The sequence below is a fragment of the Rhinopithecus bieti genome, unplaced genomic scaffold (genome assembly GCF_001698545.2).
Source record: "Rhinopithecus bieti isolate Rb0 unplaced genomic scaffold, ASM169854v2 scaffold_5002, whole genome shotgun sequence".
NCBI lineage: Eukaryota > Metazoa > Chordata > Mammalia > Primates > Cercopithecidae > Rhinopithecus > Rhinopithecus bieti.
Genome location: NW_016804830.1, coordinates 2,164,749 through 2,183,673, shown reverse-complemented (window position 1 = coordinate 2,183,673; position 18,925 = coordinate 2,164,749). Strand labels below are relative to the sequence as shown.

The window sequence follows — 18,925 nt, the reverse complement described above, 5'->3', positions numbered from 1 at the left end:
GATGCAGATACTTGGTTTTCAATGATTCAGGAGTCCAGAGAACGCTATGATTGGTATGGATGTCCCAGCAGGTCAGGTATCCCAGGTCTTGGAATTTGGGAGAGTGGTAGTCTCTGGGACATGGGATGTGGGGAGTCTAAGGAGTCAAAAAGGGATCTAAAGTGTTGGTGATAGGTGACTTTTTTTATCATGATAAAATATACAAATATAAAATTTACCATTTAAACCACTTTTAAGTGTGTAATTCAGTGACATTTAGTACATTCACAATGCCGTGCAAGCATCACTACAATCTAGTTCCAGAAAATTTTCATCACCCCAAAAAGAAACCATGTATCCATTAAGCAGTCACTTCCCATTCTTCCCACCCCTTCCCCAAACTCCTGGCATCCACTAATCTGCTTACTGTCTCTAGTCTCTAATGATTTACCTATTCTGGATATTTCCTATAAATAGAATTACACAGTATATAGCATATTAACATAATGTCCTCAAAGTTCCTTCATGTTGTAGCATGCCTCAGTACTTCATTCCTTTTCATGGCTGAATAATATTCCATTGCATGGGTAATACCATCAGTTGGTGGACATTTGAGTTGTTGTCACCTTTTGGGTATTGTGAAATGTACTGCTATGAACATTCTTGTATAAGTTTATGTTTAAACACCTTATTCAGTTATTTTGGGTATATACCTAGAAGTGAAATTACTGGGTTATATGGTAATTCTACGATTAACTTATTAAGAAATAACCAAACTGGTTTTTTTTTTGTTTTTTGTTTTTTGTTTTTACAGTGGCTGTACCTTTTTATATTCCAACCAGCAATGCACAAGGGCTCCAGTTTCTTCACCACCTCGCCATCCATCATTTGTTATAATCATATGCCACATAATGATGTTTTGGTCAGTGAGGGACCACATATATAGTAGTGGTCCCATAAGATTATAGCAGAGCTGAAAATTTTCTTTTTATAAAATTGTATTATTATTATTTTTTCTTCCAACTCTTACGGAGCTGAAAAATTTCTACTGCCTAATGACATTTTGGTGATCCTGACACTGCGTGTACCTATGCTAATGTGTTTGTGTCTTCGTTTTAACAAAAAAGTTTTAAGAAATAGAAAATTTCTGGAGGCTGAGGAAAGAGAATTGCTTGAACCCAGGAAGCGGAGGTTGCAGTGAGTTGAGATCACACCACTGCACTCCAGCCTGGGGAGAGAGCAAGACTCTGTCTCAAAATAAAATAAAATAAAATTTTTTAAAATTAAAAAAAAAATATTTTAAGTAGAAGATTATAGAATAATGCTACTCCCAGGAAAATATTTTGGTCCAACTGTAATCCCCCAGCACTTTTTGGGAGGCCACGAGACAGCGCGGGACTCACAGGCTCAAGGCCCAGATCCGAGACATCCTGGCTACACACCGGTGAAACCCGTCTCTTACTAAAAATACAAAAAAACTAGCCCGGGCGCGGTGGCGGCACCTGTAGTCCCAGCTACTTGGGAGGGCCCTTGAGGCAGGAGAATGGCGCGGTAAACGGGACAGGCGGAAGCTTGCCAGTCGAACCTTGAGATTCACGGCCACTTGCACTCCAGCCCGGGCGACCAGAGCCCAGAACTCCGCTCAAACAAAAAAAAACAAAACAAAAAAAAAAAAAGAAAATTTTGTGTACAGCTATATAATGTGTGTGTCTGAAGGTAATTTCTTACAAGAGAGTCAAAACATTTTAAAATTAAAAGGTTTATAAAGTAAAGAAGTTATAGTAAGCTAAGATTAATTTATTACCAAAGAAAAAATTCAAATAAATTTAGTGTAGCTTAAGCATACAGTACATATAAAGTCTACAGTAGTATACAGTACTGTCCTAGCCTTCACATTCACTCGCTGACTCACCCGGAATAGCTTCCAGTCTTGCAAGCTCCATTCATGGTAAGTGCCGTATGCAGGTATACCATTTCTTATCTTTTATACCATATTTTTACTGTACCCTTTCTATGTTTAGACATGTTTAGATACACGAATACCATTGAGTAGAATCACCTACGGTATCCAGGCAATTTGGATTTGTAGCCTAGAAGTGATAGGCTGTACAATATTGCGTAGGTGTGTGCCAGGCTACATCATCTAGGTTTGTGTATGTACACTCTCTAATGTTCACATAATGATGAAGTCACCTAACCATGCATTACTCAGAAAGTATCCACATCATTACACAATGCATGACCATGTTTACATTCTGCTTTTTAAAAATCTTAAATTAGGCTGGATGTGGTGGTTCACGCCTGCAATCCCAACACTTTGAGACACCAAGGCAGGCAGATCACCTGAGCCCAGGAGTTCGAGACCAGCCTGGGCAACATGGCAAAACCCCATCCCAACAAAAAAATACAAAAAAATTACGTGGGTGTGGTGATGTACACCTGTGGTCCCAGCTACCGGGGAGTCTCAGGCAGGAAGATTATCTGGGCCTGGAGAGGTGGAGGCTGCAGTGAGCCACAGCACTCCAGCCTGTGTGACAGAATGGGACCCTGTCTCCAAAAAAAGTCTTAAATTTATGTATCTTAAGAATATACATTAATATAGACTAAAGAGTTTAAATATCAAAGAAAGAAGGTTTTTTTTTTTCAGTTGAAACAATGTATCAGAGGATTAAAAAAAAACCCATAAAACATTTGTTTAAATGTAAAGGATTTGTTTAATCTGCCCTATTAATTGAAATTTTCACAGTTAACTAGTACTATTTTTTATTTAAATAATAGTATGTATGTAACAGAAAAGTAAAGATGTGAAGTGTTGATGCTGTTTTTCAGCAGCAGAAACTGGAAAACATGCAGCCTCAAGATTGTCATACTCTTTCGCCAGATCATTGCGTTGTTTGCCCAGGCACCCCTCATCCCATCTCTCTCCATCCCTTTTCTTACCTTTTCGTTTTCCTTGTCTTTTCATTAGAGCATTTACCAATGTCTGAAAGTAGAATGTTGTTGTTGATTGACTCTCTCTTCAACTAGAACGTAAGCTATGAGCGGCCCAGCCTTTGTCCCACACACTGCAGTGTGCCCCACTTCTAGGAAAGTGTCCAGCACACAGTAGGAACTCAGTCAGCATTTCTTGAATGAATTAAGTGATGTATACAGGCCACATTCTGAGCTGATGGAGAAGCCAGTAGTTGATTACCAAACTCTAGTCCTTTATCTTGGTGTCCTAATGTCCTGACTGATACACTCAGTTTGTAGGCAAATAGCTGGTGGGGTTTAGTAGTATGGGGCAGAATAAAGGGAGATGTAGTTGGGACCCTGTCTCCACATTATCTGCCCCCATGAAAAGCTAGTTCCAGGCGTTGCCATCTCTGCCCCACACGGGGCTTGCCTTAGTCCTCGTTCCCGCCTTTTCCAGACAGCAGTGCAGAGAAGCAGGAGCCCCTGAGCTGGAGACGCAGGAATCCTGAGCCCTGGGAGGCCCAGATCGAAGGGAGGCAGTCAGCTCATGGAGCCGGGGAATGTTCTGCTGGAACCACCCCTCCGCGAGGGTATCCCGTATGTTTCTGGGCATCAGCGACCCCTCCACACCTCACCAGACTGGATCCCCAGGCCCGCGGGACTCGATTCCGGCCTACACCCTGGACCCGAACACGAGGTCGGCTCAAGGAGGCACTGACGTCAGGACAGTCAGGCAGTCAGGATCCTGCGCCGCTTGTCGCATGCAGTCTCCTTCCCCGAACCGCCGCCTGCACGGCCTCCACTGTTTTCCTATTGGGCTGCAGCCTGAGCGGCCTGACAACGCGGCCCACAAACCTGGAACGCGAAAGCGCATGCGCCAGGCGCGATCACAGGCGCCAGCGCTGAGGCGGGGCGGGGGCGGCTCACGTCACAGTGACCGCCGCCGTTGCCGGGGGACTGGCCCCAGCGGCTTGGCTGGGCAGGAGCCGTCTGTGGCAGTGCGTCAGCTCTCCGCCGGATAGTCGCCATGGTCACCGCGATCCTAGTAGTCGGGCACGGCCGAACCTGGCTGAAGAAACCTCAAGCGGAGATTCAAGGAAGCACCACGTGATCCCTAAGGATCCCTAGGATGCGTTGGGCTTGCCTAGATGGTGTGGGGGTGTGTCTCCTTGACAGCTGTCCGCGCGGGGATTTCGAGATACGGCCTATGTTCCCCGGGGCTGTTCTCTTCCTGGAGGGGCTTCCTGGCAGGGAGCAGAACTGCGCAGCCTCAGGAGCTGCCTGGCTGTGTGTGTTTCTGCGGGAGTGTTGGATGTCTCTGTGTGTGTCTTTGTGTGTGTGTGCGTGTGAGTGTGTGTGGTGTCCCGTGAAAGGAATGTGGCTCGAGCAGTGGAGCGCGGTTTCTCTGTAGTTTGCCTACCCTCTGATGCGTCCCTCTCTTTGGCCGGGCTTGGGTTGCGGGGCCAAGCGTTCTTTGTTTTGCTCTTGGTTCCTAAAGCCTCGGTGAAGGGGGGGTGCTGGCTGAGACCCGCAGGCGTCCAAATCACCTCCCCACCCCAAGGGGGCCACTCTTCCAGAAAGAAGACGGGCACACCACACCCAAGACCAAATTCCTCCGGGGGTCCATGGTCCTGTGGCACACCCAAGGCTGAACGGACCCTAGCCGTCCTGTCCTCAGGACCCCCCTTCAGCCCGCTTCTAATACGGTGGCTGGCAGAGCCGGAGCTTCAGGACGTGAGGCGGGCACTCCTTCATCCTCTTCGGATTTCATTCTGGGTCAAAGGATGTGTGCAGAAAAAAGGTCAGATGGCGGTGAGGATACAATCCGCTGAGCTGTGGAGGGGGTCCGGCACCTTCACCTGCAGAACAGGTGCAGAAAGATGTCAAAGAAACTGCTTCCAAGGCCATCCCCTTTTCCTCTTCACTGTACAACCTTGTCCACACTATGGCGCTGTGCTGGCGACAGAAGACACGAACTTTCAGAGATCCTTTAGACCGCAAACTGTGGCCTTTCTTGCCAGGTTCCCTGTTGGACCCTGGTTCCCCAAGCCACAAGGGAGTGGGATGGATTGATCGTGCGTGGGCTGCGGCCTCTACTCTGTCCTCCCTCTTTTCTTGCCTTCCCTGATTCTCGTGGGCCCAGGTTTTCCTTGGTCTGGTTCACAGTCCTCCAGAACGTCCTCCACAGCAAACGTTTCCCAGTTCGTCCAGGATTACCTTGGCGGGGATGTACGTGATGAGTGTTTCCTTCTCAACACTCACATTTCTTAATGACTAGGTAGCTGTGATGCTCCTGGAACCATGGGTGCCCGTAGCTTCCGCCAACAAGGAAACTCTTGGTCTCCCTATTGCATCAGATGGCTGCATGATTCACATAGGATGAGAGGTAGCCAGCCGTAGCTGGCCTTTGCCTTCTAATCAAGGCTATGTTTCATCTCATCTGCTGGTGTTTTCTCATTGTTGAGGGGTCTCCCATTGCTCTGTTCCTGGCCGGGACTGCCTCTCAGCACTGCACCTTTTGGCTGCCACGGATTTCACGGAGCAAAAGGGACCGGGGGTTTGCTGGGTGCAGGCCCGGTGGTGGGTTGTGATCCTGGTGTGGGAGTTGGGGTGGTTTGCAGTTTGCAGGATCCTCTTGGCTCCTCTGGCAGGAATCCCTGGACGAGGCTTGGACTATGGCACAGGCCCTCCTGTGGTTCCAGGTGTGCTTTGTTTGTGCTTCGCTTTCTTGGGCGATCCTCAGTGGTCCTCGGCTGCATGCCTGGACATCCCTTTCAGGCTTGGATTCACCCCAGAAGGCCTCTGAGACACTCTCTCCACCTTATCTGCCCCCATGGGATGCCAGTTTTAGGTGTTGCCACTTCTGCTCCACATCGGGCTTGCCTTTGTCCTTGTTACCTCCTTTTCCATACAGCAGTGCTGAGAAGCAGCAGGCCCTGGGCTTGGAGACCAGGACAGGGCCCTGGGAGGCCTAGGTAGAAGGGGGGCAGTCAGCTCATGGGGCGGGGGAATGTCCTGCTCACACCCTCCCCTGGGGTCTCAGGTATGTTTCCGTGCCCCAGCGACCCCTCCGCTCCTCACCAGATTGGATCCCCAGTCCCATGGGACCCGATTCCTGCTCACACCGTCCAATCCGGAATCAAATCAGAGAGCAGTCCCGAGTGCCCACCCAGGGTCTGAAGCGCCTCCTCCTCCACCCAGACCCAAACACGAAGTGGGCTCAAGGAGGCACTGAGGTCAGGATTGTCCGGTTCCTGCGCTGCTGGTCGCACGCAGCAGCCTTCCTCGGGCCGCCGCCCGCAAGGCCTCCACCATTTTCCTATGGGGCTGCAGCCTGAGAGCACTGACATTGCTTCAGCGCCAGCTGGGCACGCGAATGCGCATGCGCCAGGGGCGCGTAACCAGTCGCGATCGGTGAGCCGGGGACTCGCGTCACAGTGACCGCCACCGTTGCCTGGGGACGGGCCCCAGCGGCTTGGCGGAGCAGGAGCCCTCCGTGGCAGTGCGTCGGCGCTGGGCTGTGGCCCCTCCTCTCCGGGGGATCGTCGCCTTGGTCCCCCGACTCTAGAAGTCGGGCAGGGCCGAACCAGGCTGAAGAAACGTCCAGTGGAGCTTCAAGGATGCACCGCGTGATTCTTATCGGATCTCCCCGATGCGTCAGGCCTGCCTTAGACAGTGTGGGGGCGCGTCTCCTTGAACGTTGTTCCGCTTGGGATTGCGAGGTACCGCCTGCCTGTGTGTCCCGGGGCTGCTCTCTCTCGGGAGGGGCTTCCTGGCAGGGAGCAGAACCGAGCAGCTTCAGGAGCTGCCTGGCAGTGTGTGTTTCTGTGCGAGTGCTGCATGTCTCTGTGTGTTTTTCTGTGTGTGTGTGTGTGTGTGTGTGTGTGTGTGTGTGGTGTCTGGTGAAAGGAATGTGTCTCGTGCAGTGGAGCGCGGTTTCTCTGTAGTCCGCCTACTTTCTTACGCGCCCTCTTGTAAGTTCCAGGTGTGCTTTCCTTGTTTTTCGCTTTCTTGGGGGTCATTGATTTCAGCTCTAACCTTAATTCCTTTTTTGAGTCTCACCTGTTTTGTTTAAGGGGGAACTTAAATCATTGATGTGTATTTAAAAGCATACATTTGCCTCAAAGTGCTGCTATAGTTGCATTCCACAAAATTTTATATGCTGTTTTTATTTTTGACTGCAAGTATGTATAATTTTTTACTTGTCCCATAGTTTACTTAAATGTGTGTTGCTTAATTTGCAAACATTTTTGAATTCTGACATTAATTTCTGGCTTAATTCTACTGTGGTTAGAAAACAGATTTCCTGATTTCAATCCTTTTCAATATATTGACAATTTACGGCTCATAATATAAACAAGCTTGCTAAATGTTCTTTGTATAAGTGAAAACACTGCTTTCTGCTGCTCTTAGGTGGACTGTCTATAAATATCAATTACAACAGGTTGGTTATTAGCACCGTTCAAGTATCTTATATATTTACAGATTTTCTCTATACTTTTAAAAGTTAATGAGACTAGTATTAAAATCTCAAAATATAAATTTTGAGTTTGTCCATTTATTTTTATTTCTAGCAGTTTTTAATTTATTGTTTAATTCTGGTACTAGGCACAAATACTTGTATGATTGCTTTGTCTTCTTGGTCAATACACTTCTATAGTATTGTAAAATATGCCTTTTTAGAAGAAAATCCCTGGTAATATTCCTTGTTTCAAAGACAATTTGTTGTGAGGGCTGGGTGCGGTGGGTCACGCCTGTAATCCTAGCACTTTGGGAAGCTGAGTTGGTCAGATCACTTGGCGTCAGGAGTTTGAGATGAGTCTGGCCAATATGGTGAAACCCGATCTCTACCAAAAATACAAAACTAACCGGGTATGGTGGTGTGCGTCGTCTGTAGTCCCAGCTACTCGGGAGGGTGAGGTAGGACAATCGCTTGAACTCCGGAGGTGGAGGTTGCAGTGAACCGAGATGGCACCACTGCACTCCAGCCTGGGCGACAGGGTGAGACTCTGTCTCGAAAAAAAAAAGGCAATTTGTTTTACATTCACATAGCCATTTTGGTATAATTAGTGTTTGCATGGTTTTTTTTTAAACTTTTAACATATTTGAGTTGATATATACTTTTGACTTTTTAACCTGAGTCTTCATATTTTAATCTTTTTTTTACATAACCTAACATCTTTTTTTTTTTTGAGACAGAGTCTTGCCCTTGTCACTCAGGCTGGAGTAGAGTGGCATGATCTCAGCTCACTGCAACCTCTGCCTCCCGGGTTCAAGCACTTCTCCTGCCTCAGCCTCCTGAGTAGCTGGGATTACAGGCACCCGCCACCACGCCTGGCTAATTTTTGTATTTTTAGTAGAGATGGGGTTTCACCATGTTGGCCAGGCTTGTCTCAAACCCCTGACTTCAGGTGATCTGCTCACCTTGGCCTCCCAAAGTGCTGGTGAGATTACAGGCATGTGCCACTGCGCCTGGCTTTCTTCTGTGTTTTTTACTGAAGTATTTAGGCCATTACCATTGTTTGTAATTATTGATATATTTGGGTTTGTAACAATCAACGTGCTCTTTATTCTGTTTATCTATCCTTCATTCTTTTTCTAATTTTCTGCCTATTTTGTAGTTTTTAAAATTACATTCTATTTTACTTCTACTGGCTCATTGATTACAGCACTTTTTAGAATTCTGCATGCTTTTTTTTCATAGAGCCTTTCAACAATCATTTTTAGCTTTCAATGTCTAGTTTTATGTATTATACCCTATCATATATTTTGTTGGGATCTTACACAAATAATACTTCCATTCCACCTTCTCACCTTTTGAGCCATTTTCATATTTTAATTGCCACAAATATTACCATCCCTATAATACATTATTGCTTTTGCATTAAAACTCAATTACTTTTCAAGAGAATATGAGGAAAACAATAATATTTACCCATATTTAACTTTTCTGTTAATTTCCATTCCTATGTATGAATCCATGTTTCCATCTGCATCTGTTGGTGATGAATTCTCTCACCGTTCATTTCTTTTTTCATTTGAAACTATTATTTTAGGCTCAGGGAGTACACACATAGGTTTGTTACATTGGCAAAATGCATATCCCTGGGGTTTGGTGTACAAATGATTTTGTCACCCAGGTAGTGAGCATAGTAGCTGACAGTTTTTTGACCCTCACATTCCTGCCACCCTCCACTCTCAAGCAGGCCCTGGTGTTTATTGTTCCAATCTTTGTGTCCGTGTGTACTCAGTGTTTAGCTTCTACTTATAAGTGAGAACATACAGTATTTGGGTTTCTGATACTGCATAAATTCACTTAATGGCCTCCAGCTGTGCCCATGTTGCTGCAAATAACACAATTTCTTTTTTTTCCCTGAGGCTTTAGCTTTCATTTGCTTACAAAAGTTTTCACTTTTTTCATATTATTACCAAGTGCAGAAATACCAGATAGAGTTTCCCCTCTATTCCTTTCTCTGCTAGCTTGCATAGATTCTCACAAGAAGTTTATGAATCTTGTTACTTTTGTCCCCATGTATGTATCTTTTTTCCATCAGGCTGTTCTCAAGATTTTCCTTTACCACTAGTTTTCAGCAATTTGTGTTGTGTTTAGCCTTGAATTCCTTGAGCTTCTTAGATCTATGGGTGATAGATTCCAAGAAATTTGGAGTATTTTCAACCATTGTTTTTTCGTATTTTTTCTGCCTTCTCCCCACTTCTGAGACTCACATTTACATATCTCTTAAACTGCTTTATATTTTCCCACAGATCACTGAGACTCTCTTACAGTGTTTTTCCCTCTGTGCTTCATTTTCCTGGTATGTTCTCAAATTCACTGATTTTTTTCCTCCCAAAATTGGTGTTTAATCTCCAATAAATTTTCTCTTCAGATATTTTTCTTTTCCAGAAGTCCCACTTTGTTCTTTTATCTTCCATTTCTCTGTGTACATGCTTAAAAAAAAAAAAACCTTCAGGATGCTGCAGTTTCTTTAATATTGTTATGCTAATACCATCTCCCCTGCCACTTGCATCTGGGCTGACATTTTCTCCTAATTGGGTCACATTTTCTCGCTTCTTTATATAGACAAGGGGCATTGTAAAATTTACAGTTAAGTGGTAGATATTGTTACACTTTTCTAACAATGTTGAACTTCATCTGTAGGCAAATACTCGTGAAGTGGCTTGATCCTTCTGAATTCTTTAAAAAGCAGTTTACAGAAGAGCTGGTCTTTACTTTAGAGAGAGTTTAGCTCTGCTCCTAATGTGTGACCTTTCTGGGATTTCCACTGAATAGTGTGGGTGATCACTGGTCAGAATTAGAACCTTTCTTGGCCACATGTGAACTGTGGGCAGTTTCCAACTTGCAGCTCCCTGACTGCACTTAGTGCCCAGTCAGGTGGAGGAACTGCACTCTACACATGTACTATTTAATATTTTCAAAAGACGCCAGAAAATCCCTGTGCACATTTCTGAAAATCTTTTCTGTTTATCTCCTTCCTCTGCGGAACTCTGCCCTGTACCAGCTAGCATAGTCTCTCTGTTATCTTCTCAACACAGTAAGAACTTCACATTGTTTGGGATCAGCTTTTTCATTATCCAGAATGTGTCTCCAAGTAGAAAGTTTGTGTGACTATTGCACAACTTCACTTTTATATATATAGAGAGAGAGTTTCATTCTGTCACCCAGGCTGTAATGCAGTGGCATGATCACAGCTCACTGCAACCTTCACCTCCCTAAGCTCAGGTGATTCTCCCACCTCAGTCTCCCACGTAGCTGAGAATACAGGCATGCACCACCACACCTGGCTAATTTTTGTATTGTTTGTAGAAATGGGTTTTCACCATGAGTTGCCAAGGCTGGTCTCAAACTTCTATGCTCCAATGATTGCCTTGGCCTCCCAAAATGCTGGGAACACAGGCATGAGCCACCACGCCTGGCCCACATGATTCTCTTCTGTCAAGGATCACAGTCCTTATACAAACCAATTATTCCATCATGGCTCCAACAGAAGCTCATGTTTTTTGACACTGGTGATGTCACTGGAAAGAAACTCTCACACATTACTGGTGAGAATGTAAACTGACATTTTCAAAAGTAATTGGGCATAATCTATTAAAATTTAAAATGCACACATACTTTTTACTTGGCAGTATAATCAGTTGTAATATATTCTATATAAACAAAATCCAAGAATAAGCATATAAAGATATTATTGCACTAGTTTGCAGAAACAGAAAACTCAACCTGAATACTCAGCTTACGGGGAATGGATAGTTATCATAGCATTGCTGTTACTAGGTTGCTACATGTAATTCTGCAGACATTTTGAAAAAGAAAAGCAAGGTGCACAAGACAAATACCAATAAAATGTAATGTACAGACCTTATTTATATCTGGACTCAAACCAACTATTATTGTGAAAGGTTGACTTCTCTGTTCAAGATATATACTGAAAATATGTAGGGGGAAATGGTATATAGCATACTGGCTGTCTTTAATATATCCCAGTGAAAACTTATTGGGAGATAAAACAAGAAAGGCAAAAAATAGTGTGATTATTAAAGAGGTTATGGGTTCACGGTACTATTTTATTTTTGCCTATGTTTAAAATTTTCTAAAGTTAAAACAAATTAAAGTGACAGATATATTTGCAGTTATCCTATTATAGTATACTGTTGTTACCAGACTGAAATGAGGCCCATACTTGAGCACAGAAGAAAACATCAAAAAATAAACACCAAAGTTTTAACAGATGAGTGCAATACAATGAAGGTGGTTTTTAAAAAAATTTTTAGCTGGGCGTGGTGACTCACACCTGTAATCCCTGTACTTTGGGAGGCTAAGGCGAGTGGATCACTCGAGGCCAGAATTTTGAGACCAGCCTGGCCAACATGACAAAACCTCGTCTCCACCAAAAAATACAAAAATTAGCTGGGCATGGTGGCAGGCACTTCTAATACCAGCTACTCAGGAGGCTTAGGCAGGAGAATTGCTTGAACCCAGGAGGCAGAGATTGCAGTGAGCTGAGATTGTGCCACTGCACTCCAGCCTGGGTGACAGAGTGAGGCTCTGTCTCAAAACCAGGCCGCGTGCCCAAGCCTGTAATCCAGCACTTTGGGAGGTCGAGACGGCGGATCACGAAGGTCAGGAGATCGAGAACAGCCCTGGCTAACACGGTGAAACCTGCGTCTCTACTAAAACACAAAAAACTAGCCGGGCGAGGTGGCGGCACCTGTAATCCCAGCTACCCGGGAGGCTGAGGCAGGAGAAAGGCGGTGAACCCGGGAGGCAGAGCTTGCAGTGAGCTGAGATCCGGCCACTGCACTCCAGCCTGGGTGACAGAGAGAACTCCGTCTCAACAATAAATAAATAAATAAAAAATAAATAAATAAATAAATAAATAAATAAATTTTACACTATTTCCTTGGTATAGGATAAACTTCATATGTAGCTTTGTAAGATAAATCTAATTTTTTTTTTTAAGATGGAGTCTTGTTCTGTTGCCCAGGCTGGAGTGCAATGGTGCGATTTGGCTTACTGCCACCTCCCCCTCCTGGGTTCAAGCAATTCTCCTGCCTCAGCCTCCCGAGTAGCTGAGATTGCAGGCATGCACCACCACACTTGGCTAATTTTGTAATTTTAGCAGAGACGGGGTTTCACCATATTGGCCAGCCTGGTCTTGAACTCCTGACCTCATGATCCGCCAGCCTCAGCCTCCCAAAGTACTGGGATTACAGGCGTGAATGTAATGATTTTTTTAAATAAAAACATGGATGTAAAGAAAGTAAAGCTTCATTTTAAACAGTTACGATGGTAACAAAACTCAAAGGAGCAACTAAAGCAGTGCTGCAACTACTTTTGTCTGTCTTAGTTATTCTCTGATTAGTGTACGTTCCTACCCGCTCCCAACCACTTTGAGATAAATTTGTCTGAAAACATGATTTATGAAATAAACATAAGTGCTGAAAGAGTTAACAGTTATTCAAGTTTCTCCTTTTAAACAATCTTGTAACAACGGAAAAAGCCTTGGTCAGGTATGGGGGCTCATGTCTGTAATTATAGTACTTTAGGAGGCCAAGGCAGGAGGATCACTTGAAGCCCAGGATTTGAGTCCAGCCTGGGCAACAAAACAAGATTTTGTCTCTACAAAAGAAAAAAAAAAAGAAAGAAAAAATTTAAATTTGCCAGGTGTAGTAGTGCAAACCTATAGTCCCAGCTACTTGGAAGGCTGAAGCAGGAGGATCACTTGAGCCCAGGAGTTTGATGCTGCAATGAGCCATGCCACTGCACTCCAGCCTGGGTGACAGACAGCTCACCTCTAAACAAAAAGACAAAACCCTTATAAAATTGATCTGGACAATGATGGAGTGTACAGGACTGTAAAAACCTGAGCTACATAAATTGCTCCTCTCTAACGCAGTCCATGATTGAAGAACAGAAAAGCACTATATCATCCATCAAATTTAAATAACTGACATAATGCCTAAAATTCCCCCTTACCATCATTCTTTATGGTTAAAAAGGAATTCTCAAAGTGTGTTCACAAGCCAAAGGTATTAATAAGCATACAGAAGAGAAAGGATTAATGGTCAGGACTGGGAAACAATGGGTTAAACAAAAAATAGTATTTTCTTTACTGCAGGTCTTCTCAACCTTTTAATTTGGTTTGTTCAAAGTGGAATTCACAATGCCAGTAAGGAAATTTGGTTATGCACTGTATCATACGCAATGAGGTAGAACACTCTCTGGTATTTTGGGAATTATTTCTTGAACATATTTTTTAAAAGTCTGGCTCAAGATATTGTCTGCAAATGGCAGTTAATATACAAGTATGTTTCATTGTAGAAGGGCACCTAACAGTCTACTGACATTTAACTTTTCCTTTAAATTTATAATTTTGCAATTATGTTAATCTCTCAATTGTTAATGACTGAGCAATGAGGGCATAACTTATCCAATCTGAGCAAAATGTACTTTAGAGATGAAGAGTGCATGAGTGTTGTGGCATCATGGTGGTTACACTGATTATTCAGAGTTCTAATGATTCTGTTACCAATTTTTTTTTGACAGTTTTTTTTTCTATTTCTTTTTTTATTTCTTGAAGACGAGATCTGGCTCTGCTCGCCCGCAGGCTGGAGTGCGGTGGCGGACTCAGAGCTATCTGCCTTACTCCGCCTCTAGGTTTCCACAGCCATTCTGCCTTGTCCGCCTCCAAGTAGCTGGGACTACAGGCGCCGCGCCAATTGTCGGCGTCAAGGACCCAGTTATTCTGAATGAATTCTTAATAGAAAGAACGGGGTTTACACCGTATTGCACGCGCCAGATGGTCCTCGCAGTAAAATACAGCTTACCATCGATCTCCTACCAACTCTAATTTAATCTGTCTGGTGATCTACGCGCGTCCTCGGCCACCCCAAAGGCTGGGATTACAGGCTGAGCCACCGCGCCCGGCTTAAACATGTATCATTGACATGTTTTTAAAACAGTGAATTGATATTTAGATTATAATCATACACTATATACAATCAGTGGTTTCCAGAGTGATGACAATTCAGTGGGCTGCAGTGTTTATTAAAGATAATGTAGGCCGGGTGCAGTGGCTCATGCCTATTATAATCCCCGCACTTTGGGAGGCTGAGGTGGACAGATCACCTGAGGTCAGGAGTTTGAGAGCAGCCTGACCAACATGGAGAAACCCTGTCTCTACTAAAAATACAATAGCCAGGTGTGGTGGCGCACACCTGTAATCCCAGCTACCTGGGAGGCTGAGGCCAGAGAAGTGCTTGAACCCGGGGGGTGGAGATTGCAGTGAGCCGAGATTGCACCACTGCACTCCAGCCTGGGCAACATGAGTGAAACAAATAAAGAAAGATAATGTATTAGAAGACAACAGATAACACTGCATATAGAAAAGGTAAGTATTTCTTGGGAACATTTGTTTTTCTATGAACAGCTTTGTACACAGTAACTCAATTTTGAGGTCTTGAGTTCTGAGAATACTGTGCATCAGATGCTTGGAATCACAGAAGAACTGTAGGCATTGATTGCTGCTCCAATATATTATTCTCACTCACCTTCACTCACTGAACACCATTAACTTCTTCTGACGGTCATTGATTTCTGACCATCAGTCCTCATTCAACAACATTCTAATTAATAAGTTTAAATTATTTAAAGCTGTTTTTATCTGTCATTTGTGTCCATTATATGCTAATATATTACATTTATTGTCACTATAGTATCTGTTTCTTAAAGCATAGAAGGAAAGCATAATTCACACATGAATAGTTTTCAAAATCACTGCATGCACAAACATATCTGGTAATTAACTGTTAACTGGCTTTTGAGTGTTTCACATTATTCAGAAATCCCTGATAGAAGTCACTTAGGTGGTTTAAGTTGAATTCAAATTGAAATTGGTTAGGATTTTTTAATGAACTGAAAACATACTATTTTTCCTATGTAAAATAATGGGGCCAAATAAAAATAATACAAATAAAAAATAAAATAATGGCTCACACTTGTAATCCCAACACTTTAGGAGGCTGAGGTAGGTAGACTGCTTGAACCTAGGAGTTTAAGACCAGATGAGGCAACATAGTGAGACCCCATCTCTAAAAAAATTTTTTTTTAACTGAGCCAGGCATGGTGATAAACAGCTATAGTGACAGCTACTTGGCAGGTTAAGGTTGGAGGATTGCTTGAGCCTAGGAGGTCAAGGCTGCAGTGAGCTGTCATTGTGCCACTGTACTCCAGCCCGAACAAGGACAGCAAGACCCTGTCTCAAAAAAAAAAAAAAAAAAAAAAAAGCCAAAAAACAAAAAAAAAAAAAAGTGGGCTCTGAGATCTGGGTCTCTAAAATTTACCATTCAGTATATCAGAAATGGGTTAGATTCAAATGAGGAAAAACTGTAGTCGGTAAATTTTGTTTATATTTCCATTTAAGGCAAATACATAAAAACAACAGCCCTAAAGCAATTTCTGCCAGTTTCTTTCTGGTATTATCTGATGCTGCAAAACTGATGTGCTCTGAAGTCCTTCATACTTTTACTACACTCGAAAGGTTTTGTTCTAAGATAAAGTATCTGTTGTTCTAAAAGGGATACATGATAAGAGAATGGTTGCATCTTTTTATTGTAATCATAAACTATTCCCACCATTTGAGTTCTCTAACAGTATGTAATGATGATAACTGCAATCATTTAAAAAATAAATATCAGATACTATCCAAAGGGAATTATATGTATTTAATTATAGTCATTGTAATACAATTACAGAATTTTACAAATAGAAAAAAACACACAAATAAATATATCTGATTTCAGTTAGGATATGGTGAAATGGAGATGATGCTTAATAAAGGATATAATTCGGCATTATATTGTAGGGTTTATAGAGATGTTAATTATTTATAAGGGGTTTCTGAAATTATTCTGCATCCATGTTAATACAGGCCTTCTAAGAATGAGTAGATTCTGAGCAGAAGCAAAAGGATGTCCCACATTCAGTATAGATATGAAATAGATGATGAAGATTTTCTTATATTTAATCACATTCAAGGCTTTCTCAATTATGAAGCCTTATATGTTGAGTAAGTTGTGAAGGACGTCTAAACTCTTTACCACACTGGACACATGTATAGGGTTTCTCACCAGTGTGGATCCTTTGATGCAGAGTAAGTTCTGAGCCACGACTAAAGCCCTTCCCACATTCCTTACATTCATAGGGTTTCTCTCCAGTATGAGTTCTCAGATGTTCAGTAAGGTGTGAGCCACGAATAAAAGCCTTCCCACATTGTTTACATTCATAAGGTTTTTCACCTCTATCAATTCTCTGATGTTCACTAAGTTGTGAGCCATATATAAAGGCCTTGTCACATTCCTTACATTTGTAGGGCTTTTCACCTGTATGAATTCTTTGATGATATGTAAGTTGTGTAGCACGAACGAAAGTCTTCCCACATTCCTTACATTCATAATGTTTCTCAGCATGAATTTTCTCATGTTGAGTAAGATAAGCAACACGAATAAAGGTCTTTCCACATTCCTTACATTCAAAGGGTTTCTCACCTGTATGAATTCTCTGATGTTCACTAAGTTGTTTGCCACAAATAAAGGCCTTTCCACATTCCTTACATTTGTAGGGCTTCTCTCCGGTATGAATTCTTTGATGTTGAGTAAGATTCGAATTAGAAATAAAGGCTTTCCCACATTCTTTGCATTTATAGGGTCTCTCACCTGAATGAACTCTCAGGTGGTAAGTAAGTTGTGAGCCACGAAAAAAGGCCTTCCCACATTCTTTACATTCATAGGGTTTCTCACCTGTATGAATTCTCTGATGTTCATTCAGTTGGGAGGCACATAAAAAGGCTTTCCCACATTCTTTACATATGTAAGGCTTTTCACCAGTATGAACTCTCTGATGATATGTAAGGTGTGAACCAAGAATAAAGGCCTTTCCACATTCCTTACACTCATAAGGTTTCTCCCCACTATGAATTCTCTGATGGTAAGTAAGCTGAGAGCCAAGAATAAAGGCCTTCCCACAATCCTTACATTCATAGGGTTTCTCACCACTATGAATTCTCTGATGAAGAGTGTATTGTGAACAATAACTAAAGGCTTTTCCACATTTCTTACATTCATATGGTTTCTCCCCTGTATGAACTCTCTGATGTTCAGTGAGCTGTGAACCACGAATAAAAGCTTTCCCACATGCGTTACACTGATAAGGTTTTTCATTAGTATGAATTTTCTGATGTTGAATGAGATCAGAACTGCGACCAAAGGCCTTTCCACATTCCATACACTCATAAGGTTTCTCACCAGTCTGAATTCTCTGATGTTGCATATAGTTTGGCTTTTGCTAAAGGTGTTCCTGTGTTTCTTAACTTCAGAGCATTTTCTATATTATGATTTTCTCATGTTGAATAAGGCATGACAGGTAGCTGAAACCTTGTCTACATTCCTTACATTTGTACAATTTTTCCTTGGTGGGAATTATCCGATGAAAAGTAGAAGAGGTTAAATGGCTTTCAGTGGCCCTTTCTTCACAGGTAATTTTGACACACATGTAAAGCCCTTCCTGACTTGCTTCTTGACCCTCTAAGTTGCCTTTGCACTCCATATTGTCTCCAAGACCATTGTATTGAAGGTGATGGTTGATAAGTTTCCCCATATTCTCCCACTGGAGTGACTCCATTTCATAAATTTCCTTTTCTGGAGATAACTCTTTGGTTGCACGACTGGATTCCAAGTCTGTAGAATAACAAGAAAACAAATTCCTGCTTTTGTTTACAAGGAGAAATAAAAATTCTATGGTAAAAACGATAGATGAAAATAATTCTCATAAGAATAGAATGGCTTACACAGTACAGAAATATTTTGTGCCATTTGCTCTTTAAAGGCACAAGGAGAGAATAAAAAGAAGAGCTTATAGGAAAGAAGGTAATTAGAAAAATAGGTTAAGTCAGTGGTTCTCAAACTTTGGAATGGCTTAGAAACACCCAGGAGGCTTATAAAATAGTAATAAAAACACCCTTTTGAAAACAGATGTCTAGCTGGATACACAATCTATCAATATATCCTATCAGCTCTCCTGTCAAAATTAAGAATCTGACCACCTCCACTACCACCATCCTAGGCCAAGTCACCCATCTCTCATTGTCATAACCTCTTAGCTGGTTTCTCTGCTTTCATCCTTGCTTCTATGATCTATTCTTCATACAGCAGCCAGAGGAATTCTTTCAAAATGTGGTTTATATCATGACTCCCCTGCTAAAAATCTTCCCCATTAATAGTGTGCCATCTCAGGATAAAATCCAAAGTCCTTAATATGGCTCACAAGACCCTACACGAACTTGCCCGTGGCCACCATTCTTATGTCATCTCCCCCCACCTTGGCCACTTTTCTGATATCATCACCTACCACTCCGCTAATTATTCATTTGGCTCTGGTCATAATGGCCTCCTTGGTGTTAAAAAGTGTCAAGCA

The 18,925-nt window shown here is 42.7% G+C and overlaps 1 protein-coding gene and 1 long non-coding RNA gene across 2 annotated transcripts in view; one reads left to right on the top strand and one right to left on the bottom strand.

Moving 5' to 3' along the window:
• The first annotated feature begins 6,378 nt into the window (after positions 1 to 6,378).
• LOC108528662 (uncharacterized) overlaps positions 6,379 to 18,925 on the top strand; it is a 32,932-nt gene continuing 20,385 nt past the window's right edge. The window contains exon 1 of the long non-coding RNA XR_001885242.1: positions 6,379 to 6,656. This is a non-coding gene — a long non-coding RNA (uncharacterized LOC108528662). The remainder of the gene's footprint in view (positions 6,657 to 18,925) is intronic.
• The window catches only part of ZNF571 (zinc finger protein 571), a 35,934-nt gene continuing 33,165 nt past the window's right edge, over positions 16,157 to 18,925 (bottom strand). The window contains 3 exon segments of the mRNA XM_017870574.1: positions 16,157 to 17,796; positions 17,799 to 17,848; positions 17,850 to 18,189. Coding sequence (XP_017726063.1) covers positions 16,499 to 17,796; positions 17,799 to 17,848; positions 17,850 to 18,189 — 1,688 coding nt within the window. The 3' untranslated portion in view covers positions 16,157 to 16,498.